Source organism: Physella acuta, unplaced genomic scaffold (genome assembly GCF_028476545.2).
Source record: "Physella acuta isolate Inbredline_101_S28 unplaced genomic scaffold, ASM2847654v3 ptg001757l, whole genome shotgun sequence".
Taxonomy (NCBI): Eukaryota; Metazoa; Mollusca; class Gastropoda; family Physidae; genus Physella; species Physella acuta.
This window is the reverse complement of record NW_026733267.1, coordinates 56,894-75,475: the sequence shown is the minus strand read 5'-3', so window position 1 is coordinate 75,475 and position 18,582 is coordinate 56,894. Positions and strand designations below refer to the sequence as shown.

General features: G+C 30.9%; 2 protein-coding genes across 2 annotated transcripts; both read right to left on the bottom strand.

The window, feature by feature from the left end:
• Window positions 1–1,465: 1,465 nt before the first annotated feature.
• Window positions 1,466–6,175, bottom strand: LOC131930328 (gamma-glutamyl hydrolase). The gene is made up of 9 exons (XM_059286749.1): window positions 6,107–6,175; window positions 5,712–5,834; window positions 5,063–5,216; window positions 4,545–4,629; window positions 4,202–4,340; window positions 3,982–4,088; window positions 3,153–3,243; window positions 2,843–2,980; window positions 1,466–1,700 (listed from the first exon to the last, which is right to left on the bottom strand). Exons 3-9 carry the CDS (start codon window positions 5,080–5,082, stop codon window positions 1,579–1,581), a joined length of 702 nt encoding a protein of 233 aa, XP_059142732.1. The 5' UTR covers window positions 5,083–5,216; window positions 5,712–5,834; window positions 6,107–6,175; the 3' UTR covers window positions 1,466–1,578.
• Window positions 6,176–13,035: 6,860 nt separating this feature from the next.
• LOC131930327 (gamma-glutamyl hydrolase A) lies at window positions 13,036–18,074 on the bottom strand. The gene is made up of 9 exons (XM_059286748.1): window positions 18,039–18,074; window positions 17,619–17,730; window positions 17,134–17,287; window positions 16,523–16,607; window positions 16,205–16,343; window positions 15,980–16,086; window positions 15,378–15,468; window positions 15,071–15,208; window positions 13,036–13,871 (listed from the first exon to the last, which is right to left on the bottom strand). Exons 1-9 carry the CDS (start codon window positions 18,057–18,059, stop codon window positions 13,750–13,752), a joined length of 969 nt encoding a protein of 322 aa, XP_059142731.1. The 5' UTR covers window positions 18,060–18,074; the 3' UTR covers window positions 13,036–13,749.
• Window positions 18,075–18,582: the final 508 nt, after the last annotated feature.

Below are 18,582 nucleotides of genomic sequence, written 5' to 3'. Positions count from 1 at the left end.
CAGAATTATTTTCTGATTTAAAAGTAAATGCACCATCTAACAACTAAGACTTATAAGAAATCCTTCAATAATGTGTGGTTAAAGCATTGTGTAAAGTTTATTTTCACATTTATGTTGCATTTTACAATTTATATATATGATCAAAAAGTGTAATTGACAGAAGAATTAACATTTTATTCATGTAGAAATTGGTTATAAATATTGTAATGAAATAAAGTAGTGGAAAGTGAGTTAGTTCTTTAGAAACTAGCAAAAAGTTGTAGCTTTTTAATACGTTAATATATGAAGTAAATTGTTCATATCTTCATACATTGTGTTTGCATAAATCATATTTTTTAATATTATTATTTCTAAATGTTAGGAGCAATACTGTATTATGTTGTCAAATGTAAAAAAAAAATTAATCCCAAAGGTGATACATTGCTGTTGTTAAATGTGACAAATTTCTGTTTAGTGTGACTAATTTCTGTTGTTAAATACTGTGGTAGGTATATTTTATTGCATGTCATTTATGTTGACCATTGAGTGAGAAAATAAAATAATTGAATATTCAATAGACATATAAATTTGTTGAAATTGAAAGAAATTAAATTTGTTTTCTTATGTCAATCTAAAAATTCATTGTCACGTTTTTGGCGTGGATGAGTTATAAATATAAATATATTCCAAAGATACGCTTTTTAAAGCAAAATGGTATTTTCTGGTTTGCATTAGCCTAACCAAGCATATTTATTTAGCCAAAATCATATCAAATTTGATGTAACAAATAAAGTAATGATTGTTTACAGAGCAATAGGAACTTGCTACTTAATGTGAAAATTAATTTTTTATATTAAAGTAGGCTATAAGCTAACTTTGGTGACAATAAGAGAAGGAAAACTGTTTGTCAAAAATATACAATGCTGTTCAGGTGATTTTTCCTGAGTTTATGCATGTGTTGAATTAACACACTTGATTACACGCTGTAATACAGAGCTAATTAGCGTAGGAAGGCTAAATCAACATGTGGTAAAAGTCTGATAAGTTTTTTTCTAATAATTCTGTTTTTAGTAACATAAACATTGTTTATTTAGCTGATACACTGAAACTTTACAATGAATATAAGCACATAATGTATAATGCGTCACCTAATCCTTGATAGTTGAGTCTTGTGTTTACAATGTTCGTAGCAAGTGGTCAGAAAAAGGAATGTTGAATCTGCAATGATGTCTATACACACACAAAAAAAACCACAAGGCAGTTTTATTATATATACACATTGAGTTTAATTATCAATAAATGCAAGTCCTTCAAAACAAAAGTCTATGAATGAGCTAGTAAAAATATAGATAGCTAATTATATTTTTTCACTGGAGTCTATAATGTTAAGCTTAAAAGTTGGTACTGTTGAATTCACAAATTATGTAGAAAATAAAACAACTATATAGCTGCATATGATACGCCGCGGGTCGGCTCGTTTGTTAAAATTGAAAGCATAAGAGTTTCAAATATCAGTATATGTTTACATTTGTTACTCTGTAAAGTTAAAAAAAACTGACTTAATACAAGTGTGAAGCAAAAAAGGTTATTACTATTTAATCATTCATCTATATAGTAGTTTTCAAAAAAGCTTCCATCAGAAAAATACACTCTTTTGTAGTTCTGTATAAGATTCTTGGCTTCTGCCTCCAGACTAGGAAACTTGTGTTGACTTTTCCTTGCTTTTTTGTCATGAATAAACAAAATTAAAAGTTTAGTTTGTGATGATTAAGCATTAAATAAAATACTCTACAATATTGCATATCAAAGATACTTTTTTTAAACTAATAGTCTACAGCCTGATTTTAAAGACTAGGTGTGGACTAGAGGGAATTAGTTTCAATTCAATATATTGGAAAATTAAATACAATCTAATTTTCTAAACAGGCAACAGTTTATATTTTCATGTCAGTTCTCAATTAAATTAAAATTAAATTCTCATTAAAATTTTATATTTTAGTTAAACAGAAAGCAATTTAGTAAAATGTAATGCTAAAAACATACTGGAAAGTTTATTATTTAATGTAGTTTTTACTTTTATAGATATTCTTTTGCAGATTATCTATGCAGCCAGCAACAGATAAAAAAGTTAGATAAAATGCCAAATAATATTTGTCACAAAAAAGGTTAAACAATAGGCTTGAAAATCTGGTTCTAAATGGTTGTTGCCAGAAAGCTTATTTTTCAAGCAAAATTGAATATTTTAAAACATTTCAGAAAGAGAAATAAGAACAAAAAGACTTTCAGTTAGTAGTAGCCTAATGTAATAGTAATTTGGATTTTGCAGACAACATAATTCTACTAAACAACAGTCAAAAAGATATGCAAAAAAAAAAAAAATACACCTAGTCAAGAACCTATTAAAATAAACAACACACAAGTAGAGGAAGTAAAAGATATTTAGGCTGCATTGTCAATTATGAAGGAGACTGCACCGTTGAAATTAAAACATGCATCTCTAAAGTTGAAGAAAATCTCCTCCAAGACTAAATGCAGATTTTTCAAAAGGAAAGATGAAAGTGGAAGCAGTGTCAGAAATAATTTTTTTTTTAAACATTGCGCTGAATGGGGCACTTCCTAAGAATGAATCCAGAACACATATATTCAATACAAAAATATGAAAATGTGTGTAAGGCTATGGTTCCCAAACAGCTATAATTATTTTTATTTAACTATAACTTTATCCCTTACCATATTGTTTGTAAAGATTTTTTTTTAATTTAGTACGATTACATAGACTTTTCAAGCCTTTTGTTCTAATGAGAATTGCTTAGTTTAAAAAACAAGATAAGCTTAAAAATGGTAGAAACAATGACAAATGTACCTTCATTAACAAAAAAGTTAGCCATATATTGGCCCACTATCACAGCATTTGTACCATGGTTGATTTCATAATTTGGATTCCAGTTGAAATTATTTTTCTCTGGGTGCCACTGAACACCATAGATAGGATATTTTTTACCTAATTGTTAAAATACAATTAATTGCAAGTAGTTTTTTTTTTTTAAAGTTAAGCAGGTGAGCATTGTATAATCAAATATTTTTCCCTTAAAAATCAAAACAAGAAAAGCAATAATTTTACTTTTTTTTAAAAATGGAAACATTATTGGAAGAGATTTTTTATTTCTTGCTACCTTCAACAGAAGAGATAAATTCTATGCCTTTCCTGTCTGTATTTGTTGAAAGTTTTGTAAAAAACTCAGACAGTGATGAATTTTCAAAATCCTGTATTCAACACATAAAATAAATATGCAACTTTTTTTTTAAAAAACTTGTTAAACAAGATATTCTATTGAAAACAAAACACAAATAAAGAATAAGCTATATAAGTTTTGTAGAATATCCCTGAGTTAACCCAGCTCTGAATGGTACCCAACTCTTGTTAGGGAAAATAAAGGCAACTGGGCATAGTGATGACCACACTATCTTTTCATATGATGAGGTCAAAGAAACAGGGGAACTCTACTTCACTTGCCCCATGGACCGTCAGCTTTGAAAGGGAACTTTACTTCTTACTAATGTAATTAAATAAACTGTGGCATATAGCACCATAAAATTTAATGTACTAACATCAATTTTTTAAATTATTATAAAAAAACATGACAAAAAGTTTGAATAAGATTTATCTGTTGATTATTATATGGTCATGAACAAAACAAAAACAAAATGCGCAAAAATAGGTGACTTAGATTTTGGGTAAAATTAAATCTATTTTATGTGCTCAATTTATGAGTACATATTTAGAGTATAATCAAAATGTGTGAGTGTAAAGAGGGGAATGCCCAATGGAATAGCCATCTGGATATCATTATGTTGGGTGCAGGCAGATTGACAATCTATTACAAAATATTATTTAAATGGTTGCTAACATTTAATAAAAAAAAACACAGGAAAACTATTTCAATAATTATCTGAATTGAATTAGAAAACATAAATAACAGTGTTGTGTAAGGAGCTACTTACATGAATCAGAATGCTGTATTTGTGTTGGTTTTGTGTTACTGGTTCTGTAGACAATATTTTCATCAATTCTGGAGGAGCATTCTTAAACATGCGGCTCCCTTTGACATCTAGAAAAATATTTTTAACAATCTAATAGTATAACAAAGTAAATAATTGTATTTTGAAGTTAATCTTTTTAAGCTATTTAATTATTTAAACAAAAAGAAGTTAAAAAATTTACCAGAAGAAAATTTAAGAGGCCATGTGGCATTTCTTGAATCTGTAAGTTTTAAAAGATTGACACCTTCTATCAAGTAACATAAAAGTTGGAAGCCCATACAAGTACCCCACATAGGATAGTAGTCTCCCTTGTCATTTAGCTGTTTATTTCAAAAGAGGGGAAAAATGGAAAATAAGCCTTTTATATAACAAAAAAGATATAGCTAACTTTGTATAGGCATACATGAAACACTGAGAAATGTCAATTGCATGTACTAGCAAATGCAAATTACTAAAAATTTGTTGAGATACCTAAAAAACATTTGAGGCCATATTTTTTTTAATAAAATTATTTTAAAACTTACAGCTAAAGCTAATTTAAAAACAATTCTTGCAGATCTTCCAATAAGACTAGTTTCAAAGTTTACTGCTCCACCAGAAATAAGAATACTGGGTATAGAAAAAAAAAGATATTTACAAGACATTGTCGATCATAATAAATTTTTTCAGGTAAGACAAATTAAAAGGATATATGATATATATATATATATATATATATATATATATATATATATATATATATATATATATATATATATATATATATATATATGTATTTATTTATTTATTTATTTATACACACATATATATATATATACATTTTTTTTAATTAATTTATATATATATATATATATATATATATATATATATATATATATATATATATATATATATATATATATATATATATTTGTCTGTATATATATATATATATATATATATATATATATATATATATATATATATATATATATATACATATATAAATTTATGTATAAATTTATGTATAAATTTATTTATTTATTTATTATTCAGCCATTACCCATTGGTATAATTAACCATCTGCTGATAATATTCTTCAGGCTGGCCACCTCTAATAGGAACAACACGTGCCCCTGCCTGCTCAATGAATTTAACATAGGTAATTGGAACTCTTGTCTTTCCGTAAGTTGAATCAGAATCCAAGGCTAAGATACCTATAACAAAAAAATTAACACATAGTGGGTAATAGTTATCTATATACATTTAGATATTAATGTTTTCATTGTTTTATTGTTGATTTAATATGGTCTATATAAAAATAGTTAGTCAGATTTGTACGATTGATACAATGAAAATAAAACAGTTTTAAAAGCATTTTGAGTATTGAAATAGTTTTCATTTTGATAAATCAACCATTTGAATGAGATACCTATTCATTAGATATTACGAAATAATTAACATACTGTAGACAAATATAGTCCTAATGCAGATGCATAGGAAGTAGGTAAGTGTGTGTATATATATATATATATATATATATATATATATATATATATATATATATATATATATATATATATATATATATATATATATATATATATATATATATATATATATATATATATATATATATATATATATAACTCTATAACCCAAACTCCATCACAAAATCCTGCTTAACGTAGGCTATTTACTTAAGTACTTACCTATAACAGGTCTATTATTCAAGTAAGAGGAGTCAGCTGTCTGGGCAATTAAAATTTGTGTAGCAATTAGTATTATTATCTATTATTGCAATGTTTAGCTTTGGAGCCATATTCCAGGTTTTTCTATTCAAATGAATGCAAATTAAAAATTTCAAATTAAATGATTGTTGTTGTTTGTTTTTTTAAATAATTCTTTATTCTTCAATTCGAGATTATTTTTAATAATAAAAATGTATACAACTTAAAACTTAATAATAATAAGTCTTAGAATTTATTAAAGACTATGAGCAAATAGCAAAAGTGTATCGATACTGGTATTTGTTACTGATAACTATGAATATTGCCAAAGAGACTAGACTAATCATTTTTGCTTAAATTTTTATCATTAAACTTACCATTTCTTAGTGGTTTTCTGGTTTATAAAACTAAAGTACACACATTTATATACCGGACGTTGAAATTCCCGCTCTATAAACCCGTGCCAAAAAGAAAGTTTGCCGTAAGATTGCACCGTGTTCTTTGAAGCCTGAAGCCCCATTTCTCGTGGCCTAATACTTTACCAGAGGAGGGGGGGGGGGTAATGTATTTACCAGGACGGTACTTGTGAACTTTGTCAGAACCGACGTTAGGAATACGCGGGGCCTAGGGCCAACCATCTGCGCGGGGCCAGAGTTTTTCCATTGGTGTCTGTAAAATTGTAAAGCGAGGCTGTATCAATGCAGCGAAATAGTGTACGGCTTTAGGTGTGTGCAGAGGAGTGTGGATGGCTGGATCAGAGGCGTAGCTAGGGGAGGGCGGGGAGGGCGGCCGCCCCGGGCGCCGACCCTAGGGGGGCGCCAAAACGGGTAGAAAAAAAAAATTAAAAGCTCATTTTAAGCTGCAGTTTTGAATTATAAACAGTCAAAGTAAAGAAATTTAACGGCGGGGAGCCTTTGCATACTGATTTAACTGTTTTCTACCTTGGTTGTGTAACTGTAAAACGTATATCTTTAAGAAACAGTGACCGGAAAAACCGCTTTCCAGCTTTACTAGATGGGGGGGGGCGCTTTTTCGAAGACTAAAATCTGAAAAATTCACACCGGATTAAGGAATAAACCGATATAACCCAGAAAAGAAACCCATTGAACTAAAGAGTATTTTACGATTGTGTAACATAACAAACATTTAGCGACACTCTTTGCCAAAATTTTAAGAGAGAAGAAAATTAGTATATTGTACTGATTATTATTTTGTTCAACCTTACTGATAATTCTAAATTACCGAACCCAAAAAGAAAAGCAGGCTGAAATCGGAGTCAATGGCCTCAATGGCGCATAACCAGTTGACACGTAACGCTTAATTGTGTTGGAGGCGTGGTCGAGTCGGCAAAAGCTCATGGTTGATAAATTCGAACAAAGTCTGGAGTTCAAACCCACTGGCAGATAAATCTCGATCCCCTTCAACACTAATAATTAAGAACGAAGAAGAAGAAGAAAGACCGAACCCAACTAGTTTCATATGCGCAATCACCGAACCCTCCTTAATAGTTGTATCGTCCACAATGACAAAATCCGATAGTGAATCCTATGAGTCGGGTGTGTGTCTTAACCAGTGTTTCTTCCAGACTTTTTTCTCCAGGGGGCACTTGAAATTTTCGGGGGGGGGGGGCGGTAGACTTTCTTCGGGGGGGGGGGGGGCGGACACTGTTAAAGGTATATAATATATTTTCTATATAAATTATATAAATTTCATTTCGTTCGGGGGGGCTTTGCCCCCCCCCCCCCCGGAAGAGATGCCTGGAAGTAACTCCGGTCTTGACATCCGCGGAAGCCCTGAGACTGAATTACCAAACCACTCGGGTTCGATGGATCCCACTGTTCTAAGCTCTTTTGATTTTCTACTTTTTATTCGTTTCGGCATCTTAAGGGGAATTTAATTGGCGTCCAGTGAAGTCTTAGGGAACGACAATCAGCGTAATTGTTAAGTTTTTTCCAGACTGTCGCACACACAAACACACACGCATATATATATATATATATATATATATATATATATATATATATATATATATATATATATATATATATATATATATATATATATATATATATATACATATATATATATATATATATATATATATATATATATATATATATATATATATACATATATATATACATATATATATATACATATATATATATATATATATATATACATATATATATATACATATATATATATACATATATACATATATATATATACATATATATATATATATATATATATATATATATATATATATATATATATATATATATATATATATATATATATATATATATATATGTATATATATAATATACATATATATATATATATATATATATATATATATATATATATATATATATATATATATATATATATATATATATATATATATATATATATATATATATATATATATATGGGGGCGCCAAAATGAAAGTTCGCCCCGGGCGCCGGGAGAGGTCGCTACGCCTCTGGGCTGGATGCCCGGGCTAACTTCAGAAGCCTCCTCTCCCCCAATGTTTTTTAACATATTATATAGCCTATATATATATATATATATATATATATATATATATATATATATGCACACGTAGTAAAACACACATGTTTTGGAGTTTATAATGCTTAACTTCTCACTTTAATAATAGATGTTCACCTCTAACAAGGTTTACCCAATGTTATTTGCTATTTGCTAAGATGTTAAATCACTTTTTACAGCTCTCTAATCGATAACAAATCATCAAAGATAATTTAATCACATGCCAAAAAACTTAGGACAATAAAGTGGTATTGTTTGTTAATGAGCATAATTTATCGAAAAGCAACGCATTTTAGGTGTATTAAAAAAGAGACTGTTAGTAAGCACAGAATTTTAGGCAAATTAAAATATCAACAAAATTAAAGTAAAGTTAAAACAAATATTATAAAAACATTCATAGAATTTGTACTCGAATCGTGAATAAACACTTTACGGCTATTAATATACAAAAGAAATTAGTCAAATGTCATCACGGACGCTCAGTAGGGTGGAACTTTGAGGTAACAGTTGGTGGGGTGAGGTAAAGGATAAATGTAAATAAAATATATGCTACGGGAGGCTAAACCCTATGAAAATAATCTCCAAGTTCGGGTACTACGTTACTGAATCTCTGACCGGAGTCATTCAAGAGAAGGTTGGTGTTCATAGAGAGTCCATGTATTACATTACCGGTCATGATCGCGATCTTACAAGAGAAGTTGTGTGTCTATAATTAGGGAGAGAACCACGTGACAGCCAGCTACACCTTATTTATGAGTATTGCGGAAGCATGCTCGAGCTGCCGTGAATGCCGGTTATTAAACGTGTGAGAAGTAAGGACAAGTTTACAATAAAGCGATCAAAACAGTATAGACTTCACATTTTGTTTAGCATCACTACAATATTTAAAAACAAAAACCAATATGGTCTTTATAAAGGATATCCCTACAATAAATAAAGAAACAATATGTGCTTAATCACTCTACGAATGCCGTTATAGTTCACCAAAATTAATATGGGCATACTTACTGTATGGACGCCCTTCAAATGTATTTTAATGAACAAGCATAATTTCATAAAAGATACCCCTACAGTGTATAAATTTTGATTATGGGTTATATACTCTATGGGTGCCCACAAAATGAATATCGGCATAACATACTTTATAGATGCTTCTCTGAAAGATGCCCCTACCTACACTATACCTAAAATAAGTATCAGGTAAACTATTTAACTGAAAACCACGTATATTAGGGGAATATCAATGACTATATACCAAATCACTGCCCTTCACGATGCCCCTTCCTCCATTAAAATTGTGCGACGCCGACAATACGATAACTATGTCAGTACCATTGGTAGACGATAGTAAATAACACTTTGGAGCGATTCGGTAAATTAATAATTATGTCTGGAAAAGGATGAGTCCTTAAGATGACACAACATAAATACAGGGCGCAGTCTGTTTTTGACATCCACGTACAATTTACTTTATAATAGCATTATGTCTATTCTAAAAATTGGAATGCGTTAGACGCGTTAATTGCAGATATTTTTAATGCTCATTCAGTTTTACAAAACGGTCTTTATTTTAAATTAAAAAAAGAAACAACGTTAATTTACTATGGTCAATGTAAACGTATTTGATAACATTTTTGTTTTTATGCTCTAGAACTTTCGATAGAAATACAACTTCCTTTTTCGTCGAGGTTTCATTTTAGCAAAATGATCAATTACGTCTTTTAAATCAACATCAGAGGCTAATTGCCGTTCAATCGTAATCGGGGCTAAACTTGGCAATCTGTCTTCGTTCATAGTAGAACGGATGTATGTTTTCGGGAGTTTAAGACGGCTGAAGGATCTTTCTGCTCTGGCACTGCGTATTGGTAAAGTCAGAAATATACGATACAAAGTGGACAGGTTTGGATACATCGTGAGTTTAATTATCAAGCAATGCAAGTCCTTAAAAACAAAAATCTATGAATGAGCTAGTACACTGGTCAGTCAACATGTACACAACATGCTTTTAAGTCTTGTTTCTTCAGCTTATAGCCTTGATAATACTGGCTTTAGAGGCAACCCCTCACCTATTTGCCTGTCACAGTTGACAGTCAGATCAACTTTTGGATGGCCCATGCTGTGGTAATGTATGCATCTTATTCATAAGTAGTTGGGTAATCATCTAGCAATACTCATGGTAACTTCCAATATCACCCCTTTCTATTCCATTAACAGCTTGTCTAATATGTGCAGATATGATGCTGAGTATATCAAAACATTTTAGTGATTGAGATAAATGGATGAAAAGGTAGACACGTAAAAATATAGCTATTTTATCTTTTTTAATGTTGAGCTTCACATTTTATTACACAAGACCGATGGCGGAGCTAGAAATAATTATCATTAAAAAAAAAATTTAAAAACCCACGTTTTCTGATTGAACTAAAAAGTAGAAAATAAATGCTATACATCACAATAATGCAAGCGATCACTCTACTATAAGCGATGAAAAACGTGGGGCGCCGAAGTAAAAGTTTTTTATCGGTCATTGTTAATATAAGATGTAAAAGTTATATTACTATTGATTAGATAATACTATTGACTTTTATTAGGGAGCTTGTAGAGAGTCAACAGTATTAGAAAATGTAAGAAAATCACGGCGCCCCACGTTTTTCATCGCTTATAGTAGAGTGATCGCTTGCATTATTGTGATGTATAGCATTTATTTTCTACTTTTTAGTTCAATCAGAAAACGTGGGTTTTTTAAAACTTTTTTAATGATAATTATTTTCTACTTTTTAGTCTTTGTCTGTTTGTTTGCTTTAAAATCTTGCTATCGATTTTATCTTTTCGCATTCACTTTTTTTTTGGGTAAACGAAGACAACTCGTAAAAAACACGTGCCTTGAACCCGTGTCGAGTGGGTTAGCAATCGTGTGCCCAACCACTCGACCATATCGTCTCCCCCATACTCGCCACCAGTTGTTACGTTCTGGTTGTTTGTACACAAACACCGCGTGACAACTACTCAGTAAGCAAAAAGAGGGAGAGTACCGAACCTTGTTTTCATCAAATTACAATTACTGGGTTATGTCCCTTTTCCCCCCACGTTTTTTGTACAATTATATAGCGGTCTAAAATGATCAATAAAATGTTTCCATGGATCAATTTAGTAATAATAACAATTGAATATTCTATTGTCATCGGAAACAAAGCTTCCCTGAAAATTTCAGCGCGCTAGCTAACTGGGAAGTGCCCGAAATTTCGATCGCAAGATATATATATATATATGTGTGTATATATATATATATATATGTAACGAGTCCCCGAGTCTATCCTGCCGACAACGCCAAATGTAACGAGTCTCTGGCTACCCTGGCGACAACGCCAAATGTGACCTTTCCCGAGTCTAACCACTCATTCCACACAACATTGACCACAGCATAGATACTCGAAGATGCAGGTTCATTATTGATCCTTTTATTACATGAATCAAAGAATGCTTCACAATAATATAATGAATCAAGAGAGATGTTTCACAATAATAGTCTGAATCAACGGACCCCCAACAGTCCTCACTAGGCTTCATCTAACTGAATACACATGTCTAACGTCCTTCTTAACACAATATAACCAACTTGCTACTGCCACACAGACTGACTGACTGAGAGACTGACTGCCTGACTGACTGACCGACCGACTGACTGAGAGAGACTTCCTGAGAGACTTCGAGCTCAGACGTCGCCTTCCTTATATCCCCTTCATAATCGTACTCATATTCGGTCCTATCATAATCGTAATTGTAATCGATTCTAATCGTTACATCAGACTGTTAATTACGCCGCTTCTGTCGTACAGTCCGATTTTAATAAGCCACCTGCATCCTGTCACATCAAAGTTGACAGACCGTCTTTCGTATCGCTTCCCGAGATATTACGCCTTGGCATCAGCCAACACCTGCACTGTGACGTCAGACTGTAACACGTTATGTCTCTTGGTAACTTCCCCTAGTTACATATATATATATATATATATATATATATATATATATATATATATATATATATATATATATATATATATATATATATACATATACAAAATACGAAAAAACTAACATAAAATACTCAATTTCGGGCCTGTTCGGGTTTTGAAAAATAAAATTCTTAGTTGTTGTTGTTTTTTTTTTTAATTAAAACAAGTTACAACAACGTGTCATGTGTGTGAGTGCTATTAGTCAGTTTTAAAAATCTCTGTTTCATTTTATGTCTGCCGTAATGCCTCTGTCACTCCAATATTTTTAAACAAATGTTAGGCCTATGACAGAAACCTTTGCGGGAGTGTACTCAAAAACTTCCCAAATTGTCATTGCGATAGCATGAAGGGTGTAGTAATGCATAAAAGACAGAAACATATGGTTTTCACATGTACAGCTGTATAGGCCCAGCTCACGCGGAGGAAAACCTTCTGATTTAATGGACATCCATAAATGACGTCATGCTTTTTTTTTTACGACTCACAAAAGGCTAGACCCTCATCCCGAAATGTCGTCATTTATTAATATTAATTGATTATAAAGGAGAAAGGAACTTAAAAGGTACAACTAAGCGCCGTGTGCTTCTATCCATCAGTACCGAAGTTGGGATTTCTCAACTACTTTTCCTAAAGCATATTGTGAAAAACTCAAGGGAGATAATTCAAATCATACACGTTTACCATCACATTTTTTTGTAAAAACAAAAAGAAGTAAACGTACATAAAACCGAAATTATTGTAATTATATGCTTTTTAATTATTTGTATAATACAGGATAATACAGAATAGTAGTTCTACACAAACAACAAACGTACATTTTACATTGTAAAATCACAATGGATTGTGGGCCCCTAACCAACGCTATAAAGAAGCAAAAGTCGTCTTAATATCTAGCAGTCTCGCACGCAATGAACTTTGATTTTTTTTTCTAAAAGAATTTTGCAGATAACAGAGTATGTTTGATTGTAGGAAAAATAGGACTCAGCGTTCACAATGGTTTAAAAACAAAGGGAAAAGAATATACAAGAGCGTGGGATGGTGTCTATAGAATAAAGATAATCCAACCGCAGCTAAAGTATTCTTTTCACAAAAGAGCCATCAAAATTTTAAAAATTTTAACTATAAAAAATTGATTATGGTCGGCTGTGGGTCCCCTAAACGGCCTGCCCCCCCCCCCCCCCATTGCTGGGTCTGGCAGCATTGTAGATCCGCCCCTGCACAAGACATGTTGTAATACAGTATACATAGAAGCTTTCTGTATTCAACACTCTACTACAACTAAAATAATCAAGTGCTGATACTGATTTTACATTTTGATAACATTTATTAAAATTGAAATCATAATGAGTTTTAAATATCAGTCATTTGTTTATATATGTTACTCTGTAAAGTAAAAAAAAAACTGACTTGAAACAAATGTGAAACAAAAAGGGGTGCAACTATTGATTCATGCATCTATATAGTAGTTTTCAAAAAAGGTTCCATCAGAAAAATACACTCTTTTGTAGTTCTGTATAAGACTCTTAGCTTCTGCCTCCAGACTAGGAAACTTGTGTTGACTTTTCCTTGCTTTTTTGTCATGAATAAACAAAATTAAAAGTTTAGTGTGTGATGATTAAGCATTACATCAAATTTTAATACTCTACAATATTGCATATCACAGATGATTTATTTCTCACCAATAATTTACAACCTAATTTTAAAGATTAGGTGTGGACTGGAGGGAATTAATAGCAATTTAATATATATGGAAATTTAGCACATTATGTTAATAATTAGTTAGAAAGGCTAATTTCCTCAACAGAAAACAGTTTATATTTTCTTGTCATGTCTCATTTAAATTAAATTATAATTGCAATTTTATATTTTAGTTAAAAAGAAAGACAATTTACTACTGTTTTGTTGAAAAAATACTGGAATATTTAAAGTAAGTTTTTACTTTTACAGAAATTCTTTGGTAGGTTTCCTATAAAGGCAGCAATAGATTTATAAGTTACTTAAAAAGCCAAATAATATTTGTATCACAATATGGCTAATTTGTTATAATTTTTCTAATGCAAATTACCAGAGAAGTCTAAAAAAAAAATTCATAAAAAACGTTTTAATAACAAGCTTTTATGTAATGATGCACTAAAAAGTAGAAAATAAATTATAGACTACTATTTAAATAACTATAAAGAAAAGCGTGGGTCACTTTAGTATCTATTGGATACCTTTACTAATGTTAAGGAAGACACCCACGCTTTTCTTTATAGTTATTTAAATAGTAGTCTATAATTTATTTTCTACTTTTTAGTGCATCATTACATAAAAGCTTGTTATTAAAACGTTTTTTATGAATTTTTTTTTCAGTACTTTACATGTTTTATCTACAATAGAGTTACATGACTAAAAACCATTGCGCGCCTACTGAATATCACGTTCAGTAGGCGCGCAATGGTTTTTGAACGCAGCCATTACGTGGTCGTGATGGCGCAGCTATTGATGACGCGTGTGGTGTGGTTGGCTAGACATGCCTACTAATTCGGTCCAAATTTTAATTAATTCATAAAAAATCAATTAGGCATCCAATTAAGTCAAATTTAGTTTCAGATTGCATTGTCTTCATGTCTTGACCCACGTGCCAACTGTGAATCGTGTCGGTCAAGTAGAACTGTCCGAATTTTCACTCCTGCGTTTCCGTCTAGACAGACTGTCGACAGACTGACGACAGAGGAAGTGAGTTAAATAAAAGCTTGTAAAAATGGTAGAAACCAAGAAAAATGTACCTTCATTAACAAAAAAGTTAGCCATGTATTGGCCCACTCTCACAGCATCAGCATCATGGTTGATTTCATAATTTGGATTCCAATTGAAATTATTTTTCTCTGGGTGCCACTGGACACCATAGATAGGATATTTTTTACCTAGTTATTAGAACACAAATAGTTTCCAGAAAATACTTTAAGTTAAGCAGATGAATGTTATATAATCATACTTTTTTTTCTTAAAAATCAAAACAAAAAAGCAATGATTTTACTCAAAATAAAATAAAATAATGGAAACAAAATTAAAGAGAATTTTTATTTTTATTACCTTCAACGGAAGAGATAAATTCTACTCCTTTCCTGTCTTTATTCGTTGAAAGTTTTGTAAAAAACTTGGAAAGTAATGACTTTTCAAAATCCTGCATTCAACACATAAAATAAATATGTAACTTTTTTAAACAAAGGGCCTAATTGTAAAACAAGATATTCCTTTCATAATAAGGACAAAATAAGAATAATCTATGTAAATAACTAAATCAAACTATGGCACATTGCACCAGAAAATTTATGTACTGAGATAAAGTTTTTAAGTATTTAAAAAAAAAGAAATACAGTTTACAATAAAATTTATCTGTTGATTATTATATAGTGATGAACAAAACAAAAGAAATACACTACTGTGGGCATCTTAGATTTAGCATAAAACGTAATCTATTTTATCTACTCAAAATTTGGGAATACATATTTAAAATAGGTCGCTACACCTCGCCAAGCAGAATGGCAGTTTATTACTAAACATTATTTAAATGGTTACTAACTTTTAAAAAACATGGAAAATAGAAACCTATTTCAACAATTACCTGCAAATCAAAAAATTAATTGGTTATGGAAACATTAAACTTAATCAATGTTGTATAAGGAGCTACTTACAGGAATCAGTATACTGTAGCTGTGTTGGTTTTGCGTTACTGGTTCTGTAGACAATATTTCCATCAATTCCGGAGGAGCATTCTTAAACATGCGGCTCCCTTTGACATCTTGAAAAATATTTTTAACAATCTAATAGTATAACAAAGTAATTCATTGTATTTTGAAGTTTATCTATTTAAGATATCTATTTATCAAAACAAAAAGAAAGTTGGAAAAAAAAATTACCGGTGGAGAATTTAAGAGGCCATGAGGCATTGTTTGAATCTGTAGGTTTTAAAAGATTGACACCTTCTGTCAAGTAACATAAAAGTTGGAAGCCCATGCAAGTACCCCACATAGGATAGTAGTCTCCCTTGTCATTTAGCTGTTCATTTCAAAAGAGGAGGGCAAAAAATTAGACCCTTAAATAGATCTGGCTAAGTTTATTTACATAACACAATGGGAAATGAAAATCCCATTTACTAGCAAATGAAATTATTAAAATTTTGTTTAGATACATAAATAATATTTATTTATTTCAAATAAAATTATTTTAAAACTTACAGCTAAAGCTAATTTATAAACAATTCTTGCAGATCTTCCAATGAGACTAGTTTCAAAGCTTACTGCTCCACCAGTAATGAGTATACTGTGTATATAGGAAAGTAAAGAATTTTACCAATCAATGTCAGTCATCACAAATATTTATTTATGTGGTGAGAAAAAATTAAAGGATATACATATATATATATATATATATATATATATATATATATATATATATATATATATATATATATATAAATATATATATATATATATATATATATATATATATATATATATATATATATATCATCATCATCATCACTCCTTTATGGCCCCTGGGGAGCAAAGGGCTGCAACCACACATCTCCAGCGGAATCGGTTTTGGGCTGCTCCTCTGATCTGTGCCCATGAGAGCCCAGCTGTTTTTGCCTCTTCCTCTACCGTTCTCTTCCATGTTTTCTTTGACCGGCCCACCCTCCTTTTCCCCTGGGGATTCCAGTCCAATGCATGTTTTGCGATGTTTTCTTTTTCTTTTCTTAACAAGTGTCCGATCCATCCCCATTTTCGCGCCTTAATATCTTTCTCTCTATATATATATATACATTTATTTATTATTCAGCCATTACCCATTGGTATAATTAACCATTTGCTGATAATAATCTTCAGGCTGTCCACCTTTTATAGGAACAACTCGTGCCCCTGCCTGCTCAAGGAATTTTACATAGGTGATTGGAATCATTGTCTTTCCATAAGTTGAATCAGTATCCAAGGCTAGGATACCTGAAACAAAAGAACACATAGTGAGCTATAATTATTTATATACTTTTAAATGTTAACCTTTTCATTGTTTCATTATTGATTGTATGATTTATGCTTTATAATAAAACAGTTTTAAAAGTATTTTGCCTAAATAAATAGTTTTGGTTTTGATAAATTATAATTAACCATTTGAATCAACTAACTAATTCATTAGAAATTACGAAATAATTAATATACTGTAGCCTATAGTCTATAGTACTATAGTCCTAATGCACATGCATAGGAAGGGGGTAATGTGTAAGTAACAAAATCCTGCTTAAGCTACTGGCTATTTTTTACCTAATGTACTTACCTATAACAGGTCTGTTATTCAAGTTAGAAGATTCAACTGTCTGGGCAATTAAAGTTTGTGCAGCTATTAGTATTATTGCAATGTTTAGCTTTGGAGCCATATTCCAGATCTTCTATTCAAATGAATGCAAATTAAAAAAATTCAAATTGAATGCTTTTTTTAAATTATTTTTTTTCCTTTCAATATGAGATTATTTTTTAATAATTAAAATAATACAACAACTTAATATTTATTAATAAGCCTTAGATTGTATTAATAACTATGAACACATAGCAAAAGTGTCTGAGTGTATTGATACTGATATTACTGATAACATTAAATATTGATAGAGACCGAACTAATAATTTTTGCTTGAATTAATAAAACTTACCATTGCTTAATTGTTTCTTTTATAATAATAAACTACACACACTTACATACCGGACGTGGGAATTCCCGCATAATAAACCCGTGCTAAAAATAAAGTTTGCAGTAGACCCTTCCGTGTTGTTTGAAGCCTCAGGCTATATGTTTCCATGTTTGTTACATATTCTTACCCCTACTTCACGTGGCCTAATAATAATACTTTACCAGAAGGGGGGAAAATTTATTTACAAGGAAGGTAATTGTAATCTTTGTTAAACTAAATACTCAAGTAAATAGGACTACATGTGTCTAATATATACATTTAAAAGAGGAAACAATAACATTTCGAGTTAGATCTCATTAAGTAGGCCCCGAGGCGTCGTGGGGGGGGGGGGGGGGGGTGCGGGGGTTGCGGACCGCACCGGATGACACCATTTAGGAGGTGAGTCAATGACGAAAAATTGCTAAATAAATAGAAGAAAAATTCTTTTTGTCAGTTCAATGATTAGTAAGAGTGAATCCAACTGTATAGATAACTATAGATAACCATGTTTACTATTAACTGTGCACACTTTAAAGCTATCATCCGGGGGGGGGGGGGGGGGGTGACAAAATCATG